The 25,698-nt window shown below is 47.6% G+C and overlaps 1 protein-coding gene across 1 annotated transcript in view; it reads right to left on the bottom strand.

Annotated features, from left to right (window-relative positions):
* Positions 1-254: 254 nt before the first annotated feature.
* Galnt17 (polypeptide N-acetylgalactosaminyltransferase 17) overlaps positions 255-25,698 on the bottom strand; it is a 425,585-nt gene continuing 400,141 nt past the window's right edge. Inside the window, exons 8-11 of the mRNA XM_048433766.3 lie at positions 21,838-21,975; positions 17,218-17,313; positions 2,963-3,130; positions 255-1,782 (exon numbers count right to left, since the gene is read on the bottom strand). Coding sequence (XP_048289723.1) covers positions 1,654-1,782; positions 2,963-3,130; positions 17,218-17,313; positions 21,838-21,975 — 531 coding nt within the window. The 3' untranslated portion in view covers positions 255-1,653. The remainder of the gene's footprint in view (positions 1,783-2,962; positions 3,131-17,217; positions 17,314-21,837; positions 21,976-25,698) is intronic.

Below are 25,698 nucleotides of genomic sequence, written 5' to 3'. Positions count from 1 at the left end.
TGTCAGAGAATGTTAACCCTGGTCTATAGAGCAAGGCTTTGTCTCAAACCAAACTTAACTGCCTCTAAGCCAAAGAAACACTCCATGTCTCAGAAATTCTACTGCCGTCACTGGGTGTGGGAAGAACCAAGTCTATGTGTTGGGGATATGTAGTTGAAGGGTGGAGTGCTTGAGTTGGATTTGATCCCCAGTTGCAAAATAACAACAAAAGCAAACAACAGTTTGTGAAAACCAAAAGGCAGATGAGGCTGACGTTTGCATTGTGGGATTGCTAACACATTTATTTCACAAGGAGGGGACATGGGGTGAGGAATGATCCCCAATAGAGATACCACCAAATGAGACACTGGATCTCATACTGGGCACCTACAGGATTTGGCTCTGGGCGGGAGTTGGCCAAGGACAGTAGTGGATGGGGGTGGGGAGACAGAGAAAGGGTACCCTAGCAGGCAAGACCCAGCCACGTCCTCCGGGCCAGTGATCCAGGGACATGGGACCACCCACCCCATACTTCTAGGCATCCTCCTCCCCATCCAGTGAGCAATGAAGCCACAAGCCCGAAACCACACCGCTACTTCTGCGCCAGCACACGCACACGCTCAGGCACACCAACACGGCACCCGGTCACACGCATCACCCAGGCAGGCACGCACTCTTGCTTTCCCGCGCATGCAGACACATCCATATATTAACTCTGATTTATAAGTGCACCCTAACCAGAGGGCAATTGGAAAGCATCACTCTTTCAAGAGGAAACTGCTGCTTCTGTCCCCCATCAGCCAGCAGAGCGAGGGGGGATACGAGCTGAGGGAGCTGAGGGCTAAGCATCGCGGAAGGTCCTGTGCCCTTTGCTAGGCTGACTCTTCAGCCCTTCTGTCCTGCACGGAGGACCCTTGCTGATCCATGGAACCAGGACACCTTGACCCTGGCTGTACTGACGAGGTACTGGGAGCATCTTGCATGCTTAGTTGATTTGGCTCCCTCTAGACGCAGGCAGGTGCTGTTCATATTTGGGACTCCAGGTGATGGAGGCAGGGAGCCTCAAGAGGAATCCAGAGGAGTCCAGAACACTTGTCCCAAAGCCATCTTGCTGGGATGGTCTAGGTGGTGGGCTGCCTTGGCATACAACCGGGTATCTGGGCCAAAGTGTCCTCAGCAGAAGTGACGTCTCAGGGTCTCATTGCCTCCTCCTTCTCCAAGAGGGAGCTAGGATGTGGTTAAAGCCCCAATGCCCACCCCCCATTTCTTGGAGGGCCAGGGTGAGTTTCACAAGCAGCTGCAGCAAAGAATGAGATGAGAGAGAGAGAGAGAGAGAGAGAGAGAGAGAGAGAGAGAGAGAGAGACCCTGCCAGACCCAGCTGCTGGCGCTGGGTGGGAGATGAAATGGCAGAGAGAAAAAGGCAGTCTCGCCTCTTGGTATGCAGCAGATGCAGCTCCTGGTCTCCCACACAAGAGTGAGGGGAGATCTCCGAAGCGTACAGGCTGGATGCCTGAGAGGGACTTAGCATCTTTATCCAGGGCTGTCCTGGAGGAGCCCTGGGAGGTCCGCTGAGCACTCTCTGGGCGCCTGCTGTCTCTCCACCATGTGGCTGGTTCTGAGGATCGCCAGGCCCCGTCCTGGCTCTGGGCACCACATGCCCTCGTCCCTTCCATCTACTTGATGGAGTTCTTGATTGTCCACCTCTGTCCCGTACAGCTTCGGAGGATGAGGTCAATGCCGGCCAAGCCCCGGTTCTCCACCTCCAGGCAGCGCCCAGTGCCCTTATTCATAATGGCTCCATTCTGGGAGGAAAGAAAAGAAAGAAAGAAGGAGAGGGGGGCAGAGAGAGCTTTTACCAACATAGCACCTGTATTTGTGACTTCTCGTCGGGGAACAAATCCCACCCACATTCTCCCACAGTGGAAGGGAACATGGGGGCCACCATGTTTGAGTGGCTGAACCAGGTAGGGGAAACTGGGGGTGACTGAGGCAGGATAGAGATTTCCTGGGATCAGGGTGGGGTCAGCGCTTGCCAAGCCTGATGACCCGAAGTCCATCTTGGAAGAGAAGAGCTAACTCCTTCAAACTGTCTTCTGACAGGTGTGCGTGTGTGTGTGTGTGTGTGTGTGTGTGTGTGTACCTATGTATATGCGCACGTGCACATGTTTGCCATGCAGGCATGCAGACCTGAGTTTGATTTTCAAAACCTAAATTAAAAAGCTATGCATAGCAATGCATATCTGTAATCCCAGTTCTGGGGAGGCTGAAGCAGGAAGATCCCCGGAGCTCACTGGCTAGCAAGCCTCGCCTACTTGGCAACTTTTAAGCAGGTAAGAGCGCTGTCTCAAAAACAAAACCCACCAGGGTCAGGGATGAAGGGGCTGGGGACAAGGCTCTGCTCTTAACAGCACTTGCTGCTCTTCCAGAGGATCCAAGTTCAGTTCCCAGCCCACCCTTTGGGCAGTTCCCACCATCTGTAACTTCTGCTCCAGAGGATCTGGCACCTCCTTGTGGCCTCAGTGAGCAGGGCATTCATGCGCACACACACATAATTGAAAATAAATAAAATCTTAAAAAAATCAAGGCAGTTGGGACCTGAAGGTTCCCCTCTGACCTCCACAAGCATGTATATGTATGCATACCTGCATACACGGGAGTGTGTACCTACACAGAAATTTCCAGGGCTACCTGAGAGCTGACTTTCTCAACCCTGCTTGACAGTGCACAGCAGCATTCAGGAATCCTCTCTATGGATTTGCCCTAAGCAGCCCCAACACTGGCAATGGAATCAGGCAGGCTACTTCTCACAGAAACCCTTCCTCCAGTGGTCCTGGAATTGGTCTGTGAGCTTGGCCCAGGACTGGCAGAGCTGACTCCCCAGTGGCATGGTGTAGGGAGCCTTGGGGACATAGCACCATGACTCCCTCCCCCGTGGTTGGTAGGATCTTGCTCCTCCCTCAGCCCCGTCCCCAGAGGGCTCACCTGAATGAAGTTCCACCGCTTGTACAAGCTGCTCTTGACCTTGTCACAGTCGAGGAGCTGAGGCAACCGGCTCTTGGAGTTGTCCACCAGGCAGCGGGTGTCAGGGAGGAGCGTGGTGGTCCCCAGAGCGCCCAAGTGCAGGAAGCCTTCCTTGGTGTAGCGGGCGAGCTGTGGAGGAGAGAGAGTAGCAAGAGAGAGGGAAAAGGCGAGGCCCTAAGAGGCAATATAGTTCAGGTCCCCAGCTTTACCTTAACTCTCTGTCCATTCCACAGTTGCCCCCAAATGCCTAACACATAGGACAGCCTACTGTAGGAGAACCATGAGCTAGCTGTGCCCGGACACTGATACACCACATCACAACTCCTCCCTCCCTGGCCCTAGAGCTCAGCAGAAGTGACTTTTTAGACTTCTGGAAAACCACTGAACCTTCTACAGAGCCTGGGAGCTTCTGCTTAGGAATCAGCCAAGAAGACAGTAGGAGACGACAAGTAACATCAAATAGCAAGTTGACAGGATCTAGAATCATCCCGAATCCAAACCTCTGGGCATGCCCATAAAGGTTCCTCTGGGAGTGAATTGAGGTGGGAAGGCCCACCTTCAATGTGAGTGGCACCATTCTCAGACTGAGATCCTGAACTGAAGAAAAAGGAGAAAGTCAGCCGAGCCCCAGCATCCTTCCCCCTCTGCTTCCTAACTCCGGATTCTGTGTGACCCGTTGTTATTACGCCATCGCCAGCATGGCTGTCCCTTAGGTGTGGGCCCCAATCAGCCCTTTCTTCCTTATGTTTTGAGGTCAGGTGTTTTTGTCACAGCAGCGAGCGAAGGGACCAGACACAAGGGCTGTGCGCAGAAACGGGGGTGACTCTTCTCAGGTGCTGAGATTTCCTGGAGGGGTTCTCGTCTCTCGGTGAAAGCTCCTCAGAAACCCTTGGCTCTGATCCCCAAAGGGAGCCTTCCCGCTCCCCTCGCACATGCAGTAGCGAGCTTAAGTGTCCTTGAGAGAGATGCTATGAACGTGTGCTCTACACGCAAATTAGTTCCAAATCAGAGTAATTGTTCGCGGCAAAGTGGTGAGACGCTCAGAAGCCCTCCCTTCCCCTCCCCAAACAACATTGCCCCGAGTATGTTTCGATTCACCCAAATGCAAATTGATGAATGACAGCGGGCCGCCTTTATGTTCCAGGGAAAGATATACACAGCTGCTTATTGAAATTATGAATCAATCTATTATCCAGCAGGCAAATGAGCTGCGCTAAGAACATTAATTAACTGAGCATATCTGTGACCCAGATGTTTAAAGAGCAGTGCTTGATGCTCTCGGAGTGAGAGGTTCCCTTCTGAGGACAGCTAGGGTATGACAGGCAGACCCACTATACTAAAACCAGTGAAAATCAGATGCCAGCCCAAGCCATGCTGGCATCAGAGAGGGCAGGCAAGAGGGCCGTGTTCTCGTTTCATTTCTGCTGCCATGGGAAAAAAAAATCTGACCAAAAGCCACTTAGGGAGCTGGGCCATGGTGGCACATGCCTTTAATCAGGAGGCAGAGGCAGGTGGATCTCAGTGAGTTCAAGGCCAGCCTGGTTTATAAAGCAAGTTCCAGGACAGTCAAGATGATACACAGAGAAATCCTGTCGCGAAAAAACAAAACCAAAAAAGAAAGAAGGGGGGGGGAGCAACATGGGGAAGGCAGAGTTTATTTCATCTTATACTTCCAGGTTATAGTTCATCCCCGAGGGGAGTAAGGCAAAAACTCAAACAAGAACTTGAAGCAGAAAGTATGGAAGAATGCTCCTTTCTGGACGGCTCAGAGGTCTGTGCTCAGTTAGTTCAGGGCCACCTGCCTAGGGAATGGAGCTGCCCACAGTGGGCTGGGCCCTCCTGCATTTATTAACAGTCTCCCACAGACACACCCACAATCCAATGGAATATGTGCAATCCCCAAATGAGATTCCCTCTTCAGGTGACTCTAGGCTGTGCCAAGTAGACAGATGAGCTCCTGGTGGGATTTTCACATCGATATACAGAGGTTCTGCTGGGTTCGTGGGCCATTACCCAGAATGTTTTCATGGCATGAAAGATGGTAGGTGGATTTGAGTGAAATGACGCAGGGGTTCATGTTTTGGTCCCCCATTGGTGATGCCATTTTTGGAGTTTGTCAAACACTTAGGGGGTAGGGGCATTGCTAGAGGAAGAAAGTGGGTCACCAGGGGACATCTTTGTAGATCTGTTATCCCTGAATGCTTGCTATCTCATGCTGGGTCATGGTCAGTCATGACGTAGACGGTCTCCACATGTGCCATCTACCAGGATGTGAGTTGCTCCACCATGCTTGCCCCATGGTGATGCACTAAGACCCTCTGAAACCATGAGTCAAAACGAATCCGTCTACTACCGCATTTGTGGCTGGTATTTTTGTAGCAGAGATGAGAAGGGGAAGTGATGCTATCAGACCCATTTTTTTGTCTACTTTTCAGTTGTAATTTGGAGAGTAGTGGACCCAGGACCCGCTGTCAAAGGCTGTTTTGTCTCAGACCCGGGTTGGGCGCTATCATGGTGTAGTCTGCCTACTGCTGTGGCTTCTAAGCCACATTCATCATGCTTGGTTCTCTGCCTCCAAGACATTGCTTCAGGTATTTCCATGCTTGGACAGACTACTCTTTGACTTTCCTCCAGAATGTTCTGGCTTCAAGTTTCCAAGCCAAGCCCCCTGTGTGGTTCTCTCTCTTCCTCTGTGACTCCTCTTATTGTTCGAGCCACAGCTCATTGGGTGCGCGTGGATTCAGGCACCCTGGTCCCTCTTTCTCAGATGTGATTAAACCACACCCTTTTGCCTTCACTTACCACTCAATGGCATTTGGGTTGTTTCCTCTCTGGGCATTATGAATCTCACTGGCATGGAATGTCATCGTGTGTGTGTGTGTGTGTGTGTGTGTGTGTGTGTGTGTGTGTATGTGTGTGTGTGTGGTATTTACATGTTGTGCAGTAATTCTCTCTAAACTGAAAACATCCCTTCCTCCCAAGGAAGCATCTTAAGACTCAGGAAGGAAGCAAAATGAAAAGTTCCAGGAAGTTCCCGAAATTTAGGAGACTGCAAAGCGGGGAGGGAGGGGGAGACCATACAAACAGTAACAGACGATGGAGAAGAAGACCTGTAACCAGCTGAGCTGCCTGTTTGTTGGACACAGTGACTTCATGAGCCGTCACACAAACAGGTAGGTGGGTGTCATGCTGGCAGTATCCACTCATCAGCAACTCTGCAGCCACCCCCAAAGGTTCACTGGTTCACCGAGAGTTTCTTTGATTTCTTATCACCCCTATCTGGGGTGGGTAGAGTCTGCTCACGTCTCCCCAGTAAGACACAGGCTACAGATTTTCCCTTTTCTCAGGTGTATAGCAATCGTTGGAATTGCTCATTTGAGGTCATATGGCAACTCTGTGTGGAACAATCTCAGTAACTGTCTAATTGTCTTCCAAAGCAATGACACCACTTGACACTCATTAACAAACTGGGGTACAAATTTCCCACGTTCTGACCCCATCTTGTGATTGCCTGCTTTGATTTTTATTTTAGTCATCCTGGAGAGTGAGAATTGGCCATTGCGGTTTTCATTTGCACTTCTCTGGTAATTTACAGTGCTAAACATCATATTGGCTGTTTCATATATTCTTCCGGAAAACGCCCATTGAGGACCTTTGTCTGCTTTAAAAACGAGTTGTCTGAGGTGTGCTTCTTTGTGTGCGTGTGTATGTGCATGCGTGCATGCACACATGTGCATGTGGGAGCGGAGGTCAAAGGAGAGGCTCAGGAGCAGGTTCTCTGCTCTCACATGTGGGTCCTGGGATTGAATACAATTAACCAGACTCGGAAGCAAACATCTTCACTCACAGAGCCATCCTGCAGGCCTTTCCTTTTCTTTCCTTTTTCTCTTCCTTCTTCTCTCCTTTCCATTTCTCCTTAGTTTCTTTTTTAACCCTTTCTCCTCCTGTCTTCTTTCCCTTTCTTCCACGAGATCCAAAAATTCCTCGCACATCTGGACACTCGAGCTTTGTCAGAGGACGGAACACTGAACACTTCGCTCCATCCTGTGAGTTTTTCACTGTATCGACAGTATCCTTTGAAGCACAGAGTGTCTTTAATTTTGATAATAATGTTTGTTCTCTCTGTTTGTTTGCACTTTTGATGTATCTGAGAAACCATCGACAGCGCCAAGGTCAGGAGCATTTATCCCTTCCTGTGTTTTCTATGGCTTTCATCAGTTTTGCTCTTATATTTAGTTGGGCCTTTGATCCATGGTGAGCTCTTTTTCTAGATGATCTAAGGGAAGCGTCCAAATCCGCTCTTTCTCATGTGTGTGTCTAGTTGTCTCGGCACCATTTGTTGAAAAGAGTCTCATGTCACCCTCGTCAGAAGTCAGTTGCCTGTGAATGTAAGGATTTACTTAGGGGCTTTCAATGCTATTCCATTGATCTCTGGGTCTTTCTTCCATTATAGCACCCCCTCTCTCTCTTTGTGTTCATATGTGTGTGGTATGTGCACATGTATGAATGCTTTTGCATGGATAGGGTGTGTTTGAAGGTATGTGTACACGTGTGGGGGGCGGATGTTGACATTAGGCGTCTGTCTTGATTGCATTTCATTTTAATCATGGAGGCAGGGTCTGTCAGTCAAAGCCGATGTGGCTACTCTCGCTGTCTTGCCTGCTTTGGGATCTGCTTGTCTCCGAGGCTGGAATTACAAATGGATCACCATGTCGACTTGGCATTTTTCTGGGGTTCTGGGGGCCTGCCCTCCTGTCTCCACATTTGTCCAGAAAGCCCTCTAACCTCTGGCCCACTTTCCTGACCCTCACAGCGTGGGTTGCTACAACTCTGAAGCACATGTCTTAAATTTAATTCCTCGCAATCAGCACTGTTTTGTCTATGCTGCATCTCCTGTGTTTTCAAATCAATTTTAGAATCGTATTTTCAATTTCTGCAAAAAAAAAAAATAAGGTAGGTGGAATTCTGGCAGGATTGCATTGCACCTGGGCACCGTCTTGGGGGAGGGGAGCCACCTTAATAGCGTTTGTTCTTCTACTCCATGCTCCAAGATCTTTCCCCCTAGGGCTGGAATGCCTTTCTATGATGTCTTATATTTTTCGGTGGATAGGTCTTGTGTGTCTTCGGTTGGATTTATTCTCAAGCATTTTGTCTTTATTTTTTTTATGCTGTGGCCGCTAGTGTTGTTCTTATTTATGTATTTATTAATTTAGCATCGTATTTGATCTCGTGTGGACAGGTGTGACTAGAAGAAGTCAGAGGACAGCTTACAAGGATCCATTCTCTCCTTCCACCATGTGGGTCGTGGGGATGGAACCCAGGCTGTCGGGTTTGGTGTACACACCATCCCCTGCCGAACCATCTCGGTAGCCCTCGCTCTTTGTTGATGATCTTTTCTCTACATTCCGCTGCCTGAAGTTTTACCATTCGTGCATAGCTGCTGTTTGGACAGCTTCTCCGAGCACAGTCAGGCCTCTGGGATTTCATGGCCACACCAAACAATGGGCCCTGCATGTTTCCTTAAGGACTGCTTTCTGAAGGCCGTGGTCAGGCCCACCAAGCACACCCACACAGACTCACATCCCAAATGTGCCTGGGTTTCCGCCAGCCTCCTCGTCATCCCATGACTCTGTTAGACGGCATCTCTTCCAGACCTGCAGGGGACACCATGGCCCTGCAGTCTCCTGCCCCTCGGCCTGGACCCTGGGTGCCTATGTTTCCATTTGTTTTAGACGGTCTCTCCTGGTTCGTCGAAATCTGCCTCACTCACCTTCTCTCTGTTCTTGACCCCCTGGCCCCACTATGCAGACTGTGAGCCATTCTTGACCAGTTCACGTTTCTACTCTAGCCACAGATATAACTATATTGTCTCCATGTGCACTTGTTCATGTGGGTGCACACATTTGTGTGTAGATGCACATGCGCATGTGTGCACATACTACGTGTGGAGGTCAGAGGTCAGCCTGGGGTGTCATCCCTCAGGTGCCATGCACCTGACTTTTCGAGATTGGATTCTCACTTTCCCAGAACTCACTGAGTAGGCAAGAATGACTGGCCAATGAATACCACGGATCTCCCTGCATCCACCTTGACAGAGCTGAAATTAAAACCATGAACCTGACTCTTTGGTGTGGGTGCTGGGGATTGAACTCAGGTCCTCGTCCTTGTGTGCCAAGCACTTTGGTGATCAGGTCATCTCCCCAGCCCTGGTAGTTTTTAGACTAACAGCATCCCTCCCATTTTTTAATACCATGAGGACCAAGAAAAGCATGTACAAAGAGCCAGTGCTAGCTAAATATCTTTGAATGGGGTAGGATCACTCTATCTTCTGCCTGGTGGGCCCAGGAGAAGACATGAACACCATTATCCACAACCCTAATGCATGAGGAAAACTAAAACCTCCACCATCAAGTACAATTAATTCTCATTTAGAGGGGAAAAGCATTTTCTAGTTGAGATGATCTAAGAGAGACTCACAACTATTAACCCAGATTTAGCAGCCTTGAGGGAGAACTGAAATATTCAGGTTACAGCCAGATAAACAAAAATCTGACAATAATTGCGAAATGGCTCTGGAACGCATTGAAAAATCCATTAAATGGCCGATAAAAACGTGGCTCGCAAAGCCTCGGCCATTAAGGGGCTCTCCCGTCACTTTAAAATCAGGCACAGTTAGCATGGAGAGCCAGGCTCAGCGAGGAATGAAGACTGTGTACCTTCTGTTCAGGAGATGGGGGTGTGTCCTGTTGATTCCAACCTGCTCCTTCAGCCGCTGTGTTAGCTTAGTGTTCACCTGAGATGTGACAAGAATGGTTTCTTACGACTGTGACTATCTATCCTGAATACAGAAATGGTTTTCTCCAGCACCCGTCTTTTTCTAACGTTTTATTTTTTTAAGTAATGTACACATATATGTGCACTGAAGTGCAGTGTCCACAGAGGCCAGGAGGGGGCGTCAGATCCCCTGGAGCCGGAGCTATAAGCAACTGTGTACTGCCTGATGTGGATGCTAGGAATTGAGTTTGAGTCCTCTGCAAGAGCAGCAACGATTCTTGTGAATCCCGAGGTGTCCCTCCAGAACCTCTCCTGAGCTGCTCTGAAGAGGAAATGGCAGGCTAACAACGGACAGGAACCTTCTACACTGGGCACTACTTACATTCGGGTTCAGCATAAAAGCAATAGTGCGCACCATTGGAGAACCGGAGCCTTGCTTCTATTTCACTAGACACTTTGATTATTTAGTTATTGTCTTCATAGATGGCAATGTGGCCTCACATGTTTGATATTTCCTAACTCTGGAACATTCCCAGCAGCACGTGGACACTCTGAGTTTCTTGCTCTGACCCAAAGTCCTCTGTGCAAGAGCTGATGCCCCATGTGCCTCTCCAGCCCTGCAGGACAGCAGAGCATCTCCAATGATTTTCTCCCACTGGGTGCTTACAGGCTGCATGTGTGGGCTGAGTGTGCATCAGGTCCCTCTGCCCCTACTCTGCTCCTACCAGATCTCTCTCTACCGTTACTGGATGTCTCTGGTTTTCATTTTTCATGTGTATGTGTGTGCACATGTTTGCGGTCACATCTGTGTGTGCATGCATGTAGAGGCCAGGGAATAATACCAGGAATCTTCCTCAATAGCCCTCCACTTCATACTGAACAGAGTTCACTGATTTGGGTGAGTTGAGCTATCCGCCTTGTCCCAGGGCATCTATGTCTCTGTGTGCCGAATGCTCGGACTACAAGTGGCGGTCATGTTCCTCTTCCGATGGCCTCCTCTGGTGGGAACCCATTGGCTGGAATGAACAGCACCAGCCTTTTTAGGACCCACCCCGATTTGCTGCGGACTTGAACCCTTTCCATTTCAAATGAACAAGGTCTTTGAAAATGATCTTCACACAGATACGGGCTTGGTGACAGAGGCCTGGGATCCTATCTCGGATTCCGACTCAGGAACTTGAGGCAGGTTCAAGTTCAAGATGAGCCGAGGCTATGATGGGCGATTTCACAGCTAGCCTTAGTGAAGCCTTATTTCAAGTGAAAAAGGAAGATGGAGACTGGAGGTGTGTCTCTGTGCTTATGGTACTTGCCTAGAATCCCGCATGAGTGGTTGGGGTTGGGACTTGGTGCTTTAAAAAAAAAGCATCTAAGGCTGATCTCTGACCTCCACAAGCCTTCACATACATGTCTGTGCACACTCCAACACAAAAATGCTCATTTATACACAGGAACACACACACACACACACCCCACAAAGACTACATTTTATTTGAAAGACCTTTCAAGATGCAATTATATAAAAACTGAGATAAGATTGTGCATTTTTAAAGATGAAGCTAATAGGTCTGGGGATAATAGTCCAGTGGTTGTTCTTACAGAGAACCCAAGGACCTATGTTTGGTTCACAGCATCCATGTCAGGCCACTCACAACTGCTTCAGGATATCTGGCACCCCTTCTGGTCTCCAAAGATATTGCACTCATTCACACACACACACACACACACACACACACACAATTAAAAAGAAACAAATCTTTAAAATAAAGTGGGCATGTCCCAGGCAAAAGGGACATCTATTGTTACCAAGTAGCAGAGGCATATTCCTGGAATCCCAAGGCTGCTTTCTGTGCAAAGGCATCTTTCCCTGGGAGCGCGCTTCACCATGCTCACCATGTCTGTCTCCATCCCTCAGCATTCACAGGATTGGATTTGAAAGGCAACAGCCTTCTGGCTGTCATTCGCTTCTGCCTCTGCCTTCCCTGAGCTAATAGCTCACTGGGCCATGCCATTCCATCAGGGTGTGAATGTCTTATTGGCACAATGCATCATATTGACAAGGCATTTATATGATGCATCGCTTCCAAGATGAAGCCACTGAAGAGGGAGTCCGAGATCAGATTACATTTAATTAGGGGACAAAAAGAATTCTTATGTGTCATTCCGGTGACAGATTAACTGAGAGAAGGAACGTGAGTGTCTCAGAAAAAAAGTGAGAGAGAGTAAGGCACACCAACAGAGAGGACAGGAAAGGGGACAATGATGTACCTGGCCCTGAGAATGGCTGATTCCTATTGTCAGCTCAGTTGGATTAAGAAACGCCAAAAGGCCTGGCAAGATGGCTCACTTAGTGGAGGTGTTTGCTGCCCAGCCTCGGGACTTGAGTTCGATTCTTGGAGTTCAGATGGAAGAGAGAATGACTCCTGTAGGTTTTCCTCTGACTCTGTGTATGAGCGCATAGGCATGCGTGTGCATGTGCACACCACACACAGCAAAAATAAATAAATAAATAAAAGACTAGGGCATTAACGAGGAACACTTTTAGGTTGGTTTGGAAGGGTGTGCCCAGGAAGTTTAACTGAGGAGAGAAAATCCACTCTATGGGCAGCACCAACCCATAGGCTGGGGTAATAAAAATGGAAAAAAAAAGATAATCAGGCCTTGGAGATGGTTCACTTAGTAAGCAGTTTGCCTTGCAAGCATGAGGACTCAAGTTTGATCCCCAAAACCCATGTAAAAAGTCTGTAATCCTCATGATGATGGGATAGGGTTTCTCCATATACATATACACATGTATACAAATTCCCACAATCCTCACAAGTAGGAGAGAAAGAGGGGAAAAAGAAAGAGGAAAGAGAGTGAGAGAGAGAGAGAGACAGAGAGACAGAGAGAGAGAAACTCTGGTAATTCCCCTTCTATTTCTCCAGACCCACCAAGAAGTGACTAACAACCTTACATCCCTGCTGCCTCCTCCCACAGCCCTTTCTGCCACCATGCCTCCCTTGTCATGATGGGTGGTACCCTTGAACTGGTACCCTCTTCTCTTACATTGTTAAAGGAATTTTTTCCACAAGAACAAGGTTCAAACTCAAACACCATCTGACCAGAAAGTCATCCCCAACCCCTCACGCCCCAGAACAGAGCTGGACACTCCTCAAATGGGAACCAATTCCATGCAAAATTGCTTTCAGAATGGCCAGTCTCTTTCCACAGTGGGCAGTAGTTGATGGAGGGACTCACAATCAGTCAAAACGCTGAGAACGTGTGTCTTTGAGACTAAACCACCGATGAGACAGCTCTATCCACCTTCCTCCCTCCAAACTGGAGGAGGCAGAAGAACATAGAGAGCCGGAGGATGGGGAGGAGAGCTTTGAAATGCTATCCCCTGGATGTGAAGTGGCTGTCGTACCTAAGATCTCCCCAGCCGCTACCGTTGCCTACACAGGATCAAGTCAGTCTAAAATCCCATCAGGGATGGACCTGCCCTGTCCGTGGGGTTTCTTCACAACCTCCTGGGATGTTTCCACTTTCCATGCATTCGAATGTGCAGGCAAATTCCGTGAACATCCTGGTCAAGCTGGAGGGATTTGAAAGAGCAACCTGCATGCCCTAACAGAGCGAAGATCTGAGGTCCTGGGGGCAGTGACCTGCCTCTCAGGGTAATCGGAAACTGCCTGGGGAAGGTGGACTGGCTGGACTGGAAGGGGCAGAGAAGGGAACGGGGAACTGGGAGATGGCCCACTTGGTCTGCTGCGCAAGTATGAGGACTTGAGTTCAATACCAGAACCTATTACTGTCATGTCAAGTGGCTCACAGTCACCTGATACTCTAGTTCCAGGGGATCTAATGCCATTTTCTGGCCTCTGTGTGACTGGGTACACATGATGCATACACAGACAGACCTTCACATACATACACATAAAAAAGTTATATATTGTATGTATGTGTGTGTGTGTGTGTGTGTGTGATGATGATGATGATGATGATGATGCACACTTGTAATTCCAGTGTTGGGGAAGTGAAGATAGGAGGATCCCCAGGTCTCAACATCCAGGCAGCCTTGCCTACTCTGGGTGAACTCCAGGCCAGTGAGAGGCCCTGTCTCAAATGCAAGATGGAAGGCACCTTAGGAATGATACCCAAAGTTGACCTCTGGTCTCTACATGTATTTATTCACATATATGCACACACACACACACACACACACAAACACACCAAGAGGGTACAAATGAAGCCAACATCATGGTCAATTAGTCCTCTTGTTGGGTTTTCCTGTGACCACCCTAGATATGAGCCTAATCCTGGCATAAGGGTGGAATCTATGGCCTACTGCTATGACTTGAATCTGAAATGTCTCCCACATACTTGGTCCCCAGCACCCACATCAGGCAGCTCACAATCACCCGTAACTCCAGCTCCAGGGGATCTGACAACCTCTTCTAGCCTCTGAGGGCACTGGCAGGCACACTCACAAACACACATGTGCACGCAGACATGCACATAAATTATTTTAAAATCTTAAAAAAACTTAGGCTCAGGAAAATATGGATCTTTGTCTAATTCCAATTATTAATCAGACAAAAATGAGAGTCTTAATGAGCTTGTGGCAGACACTTCAGAGCAAGCAGGCACTCTGAGTAGCCAGGAACTACTTCCATCTTGTTGATAAACACATGCTACAAGACAGGAAATTATCCTCCATGGTGCCTATTTTATCTCTGTTTAATTGCTGCTTGATAATAAATTACAACATAGAGTCCATTAATTAAGCTAACAATGACCGTGGAACGCCCATCTTTTCTTCTGGGACTTGCCTGGGTCTGGAAGCATGATTCAGCCCCTGCCCGTGGTATTTATGGAGCAGTGGAGAAAGATGCCAGTGTGCCTGGTAGGGGGAGAGGGGACTCCTCGATCCGAAGGAACAGCTTTGAGAAGGAAAGAGAGACCTTCAAGGGGGTAGTGGGGGCTCAGCCTGGTTGGCAGCTGGAGTACCGAGCCAAACACACACTCAGAGCTTGCAGGAGGAACTGAAATCACTCTTAGTCCTGCTTTCAAAATCAGCTCACAGAAAGCAGCCGATGTTGTTAGGGGAGTTCACCCGAGAAGGGCGGGTTAGAGATGGCAGCAAGAAGCCTAAGTCTAGTGCCCTTCTGCAATCAAGGAGGTGACGGGGACATCCCGTTCACAGGTGGGACGGACGAAAGATGAAGTCTAGTTACTTCACAACGGAGGCGCTGGGACTGTGCCGTGCCAGGCACCTTCCACCAGGAAGGAAAAGCGGTGGGTGCCCGGCTCCTCCGGCTCCTGCTGAGGGTGGGAGGAGAATGTGGATGGCCATTCCACTTGGATGCATTCTTTCATTTGTCAATGTTTATTTAGTTGTCTGTGGAGTGACGGGGGATGTATGTGCACATGGGAATGGACTTTCCCATGGATGCCAGAAGAGGGTGACAGCTCCCTTGGAGACGGAGCTGTGAGCTGGCACACATGGAAGCTGGGAACCGAATTCCACAAAGCAAAATCTGCTAGGAACCACTGAGCCATCTCATCAGATCCTGTTGTTTTGTTGTGGTGGTCCTATGTCACCCAGGCTGGTCTCAAAGTCAATATCCTGATTTTTTCAACTACTAGTATTACAGGCATGCACCACTATGTCTGGGTCTACTTAGGCCTTCTTTAAAGTACTTTTTAATTAAAATTTTATTTTTACGGTGCAATGTATCTAACTAAGGTCTTTGAGCATGCTAGATAAATGTCCTACCTCTGAACAGTCTTTTCTAGGTGTGCAGGTGTGTGCTTGTGAGTGTGTATGCATATGCGTGAGGTCAGAGGTCATCATCAGGCTTTTGTTCCTCTATCATTTTCTACTTTGTCTTTTGAGATAGGGTTTCTTTAAACCTGAAACTCAATGATTTGACCAGACTGCCTGGCCAGAAAGCCCCCAGGGACCCTCTCTTTAACTGTCTAGCTCTTACATGGTTTCTTGTCAGGGTTTGGCCACAGTTGTAAGAAAAGTAACTAATACATCAACTTAGCACTGACTCTCTCGGTCTTCAGGAAGGGGGCATAAATGCTTTCCCAGTTTGTAACTTGCCTTTTGTGACGGCTGACTGACAGAACATTTACTCTGTCTGTGAAAGCCAAGCCTAATGGTGTTTGGGTATATATTTCCTCCCTGTTCTTCGGGAAGTTCTGCCAAGTCCTTAGAAGTAGCATGCATGCGTGCACGCGCACACACGTACTCTTTCTCTGCTTACTCATGCCGAGTTATCAAGGGGGATTTATTTCCTCAGCCTCTCCATTTTGCCCCCTTTCAAGCTGCCTTACGTGTTCTCAGACAGCCTGTATACACTTTCTTCCTTCTTGGTGAGAGCTCTGCCCTTGTACTAGTATTTACCCACCAAAGTAGGGAAGAACTTTCAGGGTAGGCATGGCAGCTGGCGTCTCCAAAGGGTCTCTGTGGGGCTGAAGAGCTGGTTTAGTAGACAAGAGTGTTTGCTACTCTTGCAGAGAACCCAGGTTCAATTCCAAGCACTTATGTTGTACAATGAAAAACTGCCTTTAACTCCAAGTTCAAGGGATCTGATGCCCTCTCCTGGCCTACCTGGGCACTGCATGCCTTGGTGCTCATACTGAAACACACACACACACACACACACACACACACACACATATTTTAAAAGGGTCTCCAGAGAAACACTGTCTTGAAAAAAAATTAAAAAGGGTCCTTGTTGTTTCTTCATGGTTAGTAGGTAGGTAATTTTGATTTGAATGACACAATATGGTACATATCTGTCTGTTAGCAAATGACTCTAAAGCTTATCCTAATTTTCTCTTCAATATGTAACATACACATTGACACATTGACCCCCTGAACATGTGTATGGATGTGACAAGCTATGGAGTTACTCTTATCACGGCCATTACAGCATGCTTGACAAGGGCAGCTGAAGGAAGGGAGGAAGAATGGAGGGGTTCGCCGTGGCTCGAAGTTGGAGGGCGCAGCCCATCATGATGGTGAGGGCACAGTGGCAGCAGCCTGTGGCAGCTGGTCACGTGGCATCCACAGTCAGGAAGGGGCGGGAGATGGATGCTGGTGCTCAGCTCACTTTCCCCTTTGTATTCATCCTGGGACCCCCTCCCCAACTCATGGAATGGTGCTGTACACATTCTGTGTGTGCCTTCAAGCCAAACTACCCCGTTCTAGAACTTCCCTGACAGACACACCCAGAGGGCCGTCTCGTGGGTGATTCCCAATCCTGCCAGGCTGACAATCAATATTAACCCTCACAGTAAACTGCCTTCTTTAATGACACAGCCAGGGAAACATCTACATTCTTTAAAAAGAAATCACAGGATGTGGAACAATGGGTAAGAGACATTTCCAGAAGTCCCATGAGCCCGGGGGCTGTGGATTTTACTTCTGGTCGAACATGTGATCCTACCTGTGGTCCCCAGCCGTGGCATGGGTACAGGATTGCTGTGTGGTTCTCCAGTGGCCCCTGATCCAGGCAGACATCCTTGGCCTTATTGTTACGGAGCTGCAGGAGGAGATGAATTGTACCCATCAGAAACTGCCTAGGAGAGAGGCATCTTCCCAGCCACCGCCATGATGTCCCTTGGCTATGACTTCATGATAGAGCAGCCATGCACAGTCCTTCCAAGTAAGGATTGGTGCTTGAATCTGTGAGCCAATAAGTCACAAAGCCATACAGTGGGTGTCTTGGGCGTGAGTCCTGTGTCTGGGTCCTGGAAAGCCTGACCTCCACCCCTGACCCTCTGCCATCTCCCACATCAAAGGACATGTCAGGGGACTGGAGCAATAGCTTAGTGGTAAAGAGCATTAGTCACTCTTAATGAGGGCCTGAGTTCAGTTCCCAGAACCCAAGTCTGATGGCTCACAACCACTTGTAACTCCAGCCCAGGGTACCTGCTGCCCTCTTCTGGTATCCACAGGCACTGCACTCATATGTCCATACCCACTCCCACACAAACACATATACACATAAATAATAATCTTTTTTAAGGAGACAGGGGCTGGAGAGATGATTTGTCAGTTAAGAGCACTTGTAACTCTTGCAGAGGATTCAGCTTTGGCTCTCAGCACCCACACAACAGATAACAACCGTCTATAACTCCAGTTCCAGAGGATCTACAGTGCCCTCTTCTGGCCCCTGCAGGTACTGCATGTACATGGTGCACAGGCATGCATGCAGAGAAACACCCATACATATAAAATAAAGATACATAAATCTTTAACAAGAAGATATCAGAGAACTCTGAGTGTGCTGTTCATGAATGTGCAGATGCACATGTATGTGTACATGCCTATAGACACCAGAGGACTATATCAGGTGATGCTTATTGAGACAGGGTTTCTAACTACCCGGAGTTCACCATGTAAAAGCCTCAAGGATCTTCTTGTCTCGGCCTCCCCAGTGCTGCAAAGATTAAAAGTATACACCACCATACCCTATGTTTGTTCTTGTTTGTTTACGTGAGTTTTGGGGATCAAACTCAGGCAATCACTTTATTAAATGAACCATCTCCCTAACCTTAAGGGAATATTTGGATACAGGACCATAGGTCCCATGGGTCTTGGGTTTAAAGTCCTCTCAGAGGGGTGGAATCAGGATCAGGGCAGCTGTATAAACAAATCATAAGTGGGTCCCAACACCAGTGCTGGTTTTAATTAACTCTAGAGACTTGAGATCAGTTTTTTGGGTCATTTCTGGCAGAGAGCATGAAAAATCATAATCAGAAAGACAAACAGGACCACTACTGTTGGGCTGGAAGATGGCACAGGCAAGGTGCTTGGTTTGCAAGCGTAGGGACTTGAGTTTGAAACCCAGAACCCATATAAAAAGGTAGACATTATGGTTCATGCTTGTAATCCTAACATGGAGGGAGCAGAGACAGGTGCATCTCTGGGATTCCCAGCCAGATTATCCCTTTTCTAGCAAGAAACATACTCAGTGTGTATGAGTGTGTGTGTGTGTGAGAGTGTGTGTGTGTGTGAGAGGGAGAGAGTATTTGTGTGTGTATGGTGTATATATGTGTGTATGTGTGTGCATTTGTATGTATGTGTGTGCATGTGTATGTGTATGAGTACATGTGTATAAGGTGTGTGTGTGTAAGGTGTTTGTGTGTGCATGTATGTGTATGAGTGCATGTGTATAAGGTATGTGTGTGTGTAAGGTGTATGTGTGTGCATGTATGTGTATGAGTGCACGTGTGTAAGGTGTGTGTGTGTAAGGTGTATGTGTGTGCATGTATGTGTATGAGTGCATGTGTGTAAGGTGTGTGTGTAAGGTGTATGTGTGTGCATGTATGTGTATGAGTGCATGTGTGTAAGGTGTGTGTGTAAGGTGTACGTGTGTGCATGTACATGTATGCGCATGTGTATGAGTGCATGTGTGTGCATTGTATGAGTGCCTGTGTGTGCATGTGTGCATATGTGTGTGTATGTAGGTAGGTAGGTTACATGTGAAGGTCAGAGGGCACCTTGCCAGAGTCAGTTCTCTCCATCCATCCCATGAGTCCTGGGAGCTGAACTCAGGTGACAAGTGCTTAGGGACAAGTGCTTGGTGACAAGTGCCCTTATTCACTGAGCCACCTCTTTAACCCCAACTTTTCACAGTCAGTCTTTGATTTTTTTAAAAAAAAAACATTTTTCCTTCTAATTATGAAGTTATCACAAGAATATTGTGGAAATGGTATCTATGAAAACACTGCTAGGGCCTGGAGCGATGGCTCTGCAGTTAAGAGCACGTACCCCTCTTTCAAGGGACCCAGGTTTGCTTCCCAGCAACCACATCAGGTAGCTCACAACCTTTGATAACTACGTTTCCAGGGCACCCATACCCGATTCTCTATGGCCTCTGAGGGCACCTGCACACATTTACTTGTGTGTATGCAAATAGATAAAATAATAAAAATAAATCTTTACAAACAAAATACTCAAATCCCCACCCAAACAGTTTATAGGTCTACCATGGGCAACAGCTGCGGCTGTGTCTCTCTGCAGTTTGTCCTGTGACAACAGCCCAGGGTCACAGTGTGACGGGCCGGTTTAAACATCCTCGTCTTTCTCTTCAATGTCACGGACTTACCCTCTGAAAGCAAGCCCCCAGTGAAATGATCTCTCTTCTTTTTCCTCTTTCTCGTTTGCTTTATATTTTTTGTTTTTCAAGTCAGAGTTTCCCCGTGTAGCTCTGGCTGTCCTGGAACTCGATCTGTAGACCAGGGTGGCCTCGAACTCAGAGATCCACCTGCCTCTGTCTTCTGAGTTCTGGGATTAGAGGTGTGTGCTGCCACTACTGCCTGGCAGATGCTTTCCTTTCTAAGTTGCCTTGTTCATGGTGTCTCCTCACAGCAATGGGAAAAAATAACTAAGACATCTGGTCAATTTTTCTTTGGGGGATTTTTTGGTTATTTAAATCAATTATTTTATTTAAATTGAATTGTAGGGCTTACTACATACTACATAAATTACTGTTCATTTGTAAGATTTGTGATGTACAAATTTCCAGCTTGGCAGAACATTTCCACATTTGGAGGGTGGGTTATATTTCTTTATGGGCTCAGATCAATTATCTGTTTTCTCTGCTGTTCCTCTGACAGCTTTCATTCTTAGAGAGCCCATCTCCGTTTGGATATATCAGATTTATCTGCATGGCTATATGACTGGTTTCGTGTCATTATTTTGGGGGGAGGCTTTGAGACAGGATCTCCTGTAGCCCAGGTCAGCCTTGACCTCACTATGCAGCTGACAATAACCTCAAACTGATTACAGTTGTGCCATGCTGATGTTTGCAGTACAGGGAATGGAACCCAGGCTCCACATGTGTGGGGCCAGCGCTCTGCTGACTGTACCACCTTCCCCGGCCCTGGCTTCTTTTACAAAGAGCTAAACTATTCACACAGTTAAGACAAATCCCTGCTCATTTCCTGATGTCTCCTTCACACTTGATCTTCCTTCAAACCCTTTTACTTCAGAGAAGGGAGGAGAAGGCAGTTAGCATGCATTAGCAATGACCAACACATGTTGCCTGCGGATCTACAGACCCTACACACCAGGGCTCATCATTCTGCCCAGCACCCCCATTTCATTTCTCTCGCTTTTATATACTAAGAAATGAAACCTGGGAGGAGCCAGGTGGCTGGCCACAACTTACTAGAATGAGAGTCTAGCCATTAGCGCAAAAGACATGTTTTGCCGTTGTCGAGTTTGTCTAGGATGGGGCAGTCTTGTGTGGCTTGTGCTAGCCCTAAATTCACTATGTAGCTGAAGTTGGTTTTGAACTCTTGATTCTCTGCTTCTACTCCTAAATGCTGGTATTAAAGGCATGTGCTAACAAGCCCAACTGCTTTAGAATGTTAAATGCCTCAGAACAGAAAATCTGAGAATTCCACCTTTCCTTTGCTTCCTTCCTTCCTTCCTTCCTTCCTTCCTTCCTTCCTTCCTTCCTTCCTTCCTTCCTTCCTTCCTTTTCTTCTCTTTATCACTACTTGGCCGCAGCCCACAACAGTGAGGAATAGAAGCTCTAGTCTAACCCCAGCCTCCCCCTCTCTCTTTTGAGATAGGATCATGTTAAATAATCTAAACTGGCCTGAATATAAACTCAATATATAATACATGCTCATGGCAATCCTGCCTCAGTGCCCTTAATTGTTAGAATTATAGATATGTATATCACACCTAGCTCCCTGCTTCCCACCTCGTGTGTGTGTGTGTGTGTGTGTGTGTGTGTGTGTGTGTGTGTCTGTCTGTCTGTCTGTCGCTGGGGATTTAACCCAGGGAATCAAGTAGAGCATGCTAAACGAGTGCCCTACCACTGAGCCATATCCTCTGTTCCCTGACTCTTGCTGTGCCCAGCTTCCTGCTCAGTGTCTCTACTTACACGACCCAGAAGCCCTCAGTGTCAAAACATCTCAAAACCATCATCTCTTGGGCAGAGAAGACAGCCACAGACTCATCCCTGCCTGAGCCTTGGACCTCCAGGAATCGCCAAGGGGAGAAAGGGAGGAGGGCTCTGCTGTCCCTCGAGTGAACTCCACCTTACCTCCCCATAAGCAATAGTATTGTTGTATCTTCTCATTTCCGGGTAGACGTGGTCCAAGTACCACTGGAAATTCTTACACTTCAAACTCTTCCTTAACGCTTTTCTTTCCGAGACGTCCCCTATATCGATCCCTGGATTCTGCAAGCAGAGAGACAATGGGCATTAGTGGCATGGAACGCCAGCCAGGGGCTTGTGCGGACAGAGTTACTTTCAGAGAGGGAATCTAGGAGATTTGGAGTCTGTACCGGTTTTTGTTTTTATTTTTTGAGGAGTGTTATAGCTTTATTTCTATTGCTGTGATAAAACACCCTGACCAAAAGCAACTTGGGCAAGGAAAGGGCTTATCTGGCTTACAACTCCAGGCGACCATTCATTATTTGGGGGAAAGTCAAGGCAGGGACTCAGCAGCCAGTCACATCCACAGAGCAAAGAAAACAATGCACCCCTGCTGCCTCAGCTGGCTTTCTTCCCTCCTACACGGTCCACGGTCCAGTCCAGGAAACGGCGCGGCCCACTTCCAGGGTGGGTCTTCCACCTCGATTAAAAATCAAGACAGCCCCCGACAGACATACCTGTAGGCAATCTCCCGTTAAGACTCTCTTCCCAGATTGTCTCAAGTTGGCATTAAAAACCAACCATTGCATAGGGTCCTGTGTAGCTCAGGCTAGCCTAGAGCTTGCTATATAGCTAAGGATGACTTCGAACTCCTGATCCGCCTGCCTTCATCTCTGAAGTGCCGAGATTACAAGTGTGCACCACTATACCTGGTTTATGCAGCACAAAGGAAAGAGCCCAGGGCTTTGTGTGTTCTAGCGCACACCCGACCGACTGAGTTACATCCCCTGCCCAGAGCCTAGTAGTGCTCAGAAGGCTAGCTTCAGCAGACGCGCTGTGTCTCTTAAACCTAAGCTGGAGATTATATATATACCTGCCCCATGGAGCACATGTAGGAAGACTGGACAGGCGTCTCTAGACAGTTCTCCGTCTTTATCACCCTTGGGGTTAAGGACCCAGGACACAAAGGATAGCAACAACCTACCCTCTGGGATCCTTCTATTTCACAGGCCCTCGGTGATTAGCCAAGACAATTATTGCAGGAATTGTTTTTGGTGACAAGAAAATAAATGTGTCTAGGCTCCTTCGTCTTTCCCTGGCGCGTGACGTCCCTCTTTGTGGGCACTCTGCGAAGCTCATTATATGCAGGGGAGAAAATAATTTTCCGTGTGATGATGTTCTGATGAATAATTCACTCTGCTTTTATTGAAATGAACCTGTAATGGGTTTGCTGGATGATGACAGGGGAAATAAAGTATCTAAAATATGAGCCTCGGTCTCAGCCCCAAGACGACTGTGAGTCAAAGGACACAGGCCAGGCTGGGAAGGGAAGTCAGGTGGGACTTGGGGGGGGAACACTGAGAACAGCTAAGAAGTTACTCCATCAAGATTTCGTCAGTCCTCAGATAAGGATTTTAAGTACGTGTGTATGCATGTGTATGTCTGTGTGTAGGGGTGTGTTTGTGTATAGAGGTGTGCTTGTCTGTGAATGTATATATGTATATGTGTATCTGTGTGTATGTATTTATGTTGGGTGTGTTTATATGTGTGTAAGGGTATATTTATGTGTTGTGTGTGCACATGTGTGTGTGTCTGTGTGTGTGATTTGCATGCTTATACATCATATGCAGGGCCAACAGCAGAACACTGGTTGTCTTTCTCTATCATTCTCAACCTCATCTTTCTGTTCTTGTGTTGACACATAATCTCTCTGAAGCTGAAGTCACTGACCAAAATATTCCAGGATCTGCCTGTCTCCTCCTCTCAATGCTGGGGTTCCAGGCATGAGTGGCTATGGCTGACTCTACATAGATGCTGGGGATTTGAACTCAGGTCCTCATTCTGTCACAGTAAAAATGCTTTTTTACCCATGGAGCAATCTCTATAAAAATTCTTTAAATATCATACTTATGACTACTTCAAGGCAAGCCTGAAAACACTATGTAGCTCTTTGCTTGAATGTGCTTGCCATGATTAATTTGTTAGACTGATTGTTAGAGTCATAACCTCACACTATAGCCCATGCTGGACTTGATCTCATAACCCTCCTTGATTTATCTCCTCTAGAGTTGGCAGTGCAGGTTTGTGCCAACTTACTTAGCTGAAAATGGCCCCTTTTCTTCTTCTCTTCTTCTCCTCCTCCTTCTTTCCCTCCTTCTCCTCCTCTTTTTAAATACAGAATCTCGAGTAGTCTAGGCTGGTCTCAAACTGGCTGTGCATCAAGGTCAATTTAAATGACCTCGAACTCTTGATCCTGGTGCCTTCATTTCTCCAGTGTACGGATTATACACTTGGCTAAAAAATGGTCATTTGCTAAAAGCATGGCAAGATTGCACTCATAATGATGGCCTAGTGATCTGGAACCAGCCAACCAACTGTTCTTTCGTGTTATTTGACTTCACTTACCTATGATCAATCACAGTCCAAAAAATTCTTAATGGAAAATTCCAGAAGCAAACAATTCATACGTTTGAAGAAAATTTCATCAAAGGATTTTGTTCTGATCACGCTATTTTATTATTAGACATGGCTGTTGGTCTCTTATTGTGCAAGTTTATAAATAAAACTTGGTCATAGTCTGTATGTGGGGGGAAACAGCATCTACAGTGTGCATGTGCTTCGTCTATCCCCGTGCTTAGGCTGGGAGTGTGGCACAGGCCTGTCATCCCAGCATCGGGAGGCTGAGAGAAGAGGATCGTGATCTGAGAGCAGCCTGGGCTGTTCAGTGAGATCCTGTCAAAGCACAGAAAGGGGTGGGGGGAGGGGGAGGAAGGGAAAAAGGTAGAAGTAGAAGGGAGAAGGAGGAAGTATGGAAAAGAGGAGAAAGGAAGAAAGGGAGGGAGAGAGGGAAGGAGGAAGGAAGTAAAAGAAGGAAGAAGAGAATGTCTTAGGACTGGATGTGTTTCTAGTTCAGTTCAGATTTAGGATTTAGTTCCCAACCATCCAGGGCTCGTTTCATAATGAGACTGCCTCAATGCTCCCCACAAAAGAAGATTTAGAATTTTTTTTCTGGACCACAAAATATTTGCATAACTTTTATTGGCTGAACATCCTTCATATGTAAACCACAAATCCCAAACTCTTCCATGTCTGTTCTTTTGAACACGGTGTTCATGAGGTTCACTAGGGTGCTCAGTCCTGTGTAAGAGTTCTAGTCTTTAAAACTTCCTTCCAAGTACCCCAGGGCCAAGCAGGGATTGTAGGACACGCCGCTGGGCAAGAGCGACGAGAACTCGGCTCTTGTGACTCGAAGGGTGACAGCTAATGTTGACAGTCAGGTTGACAGGATCTAGAACAGCACTTCTGGGCATGTCTATGAGGGAGTCTCTAGACTGGGTCCACTTGAGGATGGAAGACCCACCCTGAACGTGGATAGCTTCATCCCATGGGCTGGGGTTCCAGACTGAATACCAAGGAGAAAGTGAACTGAGCACCAACATCCATCTCTCTCTGCTTCCTGTCCGTGGATGCCATGTGACCACCTGCCTCAGACTCCTGACACCATGCCTTCCCCAACATGATGGACTAGACCCTTACACTCTTGAGCCACAGTAAGCATCTTAAGTAGGTGTGGTGGTGCACACCTATAATCCCAGCACCGGGGGGGGGGGGCAGAGGCAGGCGTGTCTCTGTGAGTTTGAGGCCAGCCTGGTCTACAAAGTGAGTTCTAAGACAGCTGGGGGTCACACAGAGAAATCCTGCCTTGAAAAAACAGACAAATCAATGACAGAATCTTTCCATAAGTTGCTTTTGTTGGGCGCTTTATTCTAGAAAAGGAACCCACAAGACAGATAAAACTTACAATTC

The sequence above is a fragment of the Myodes glareolus genome, chromosome 2, assembly GCF_982192425.1.
Source record: "Myodes glareolus chromosome 2, mMyoGla1.1, whole genome shotgun sequence".
Taxonomy (NCBI): domain Eukaryota; kingdom Metazoa; phylum Chordata; class Mammalia; order Rodentia; family Cricetidae; genus Myodes; species Myodes glareolus.
The sequence above is the reverse complement of the archived record's forward strand: the minus strand, read 5'-3'. Positions and strand labels throughout refer to the sequence as shown.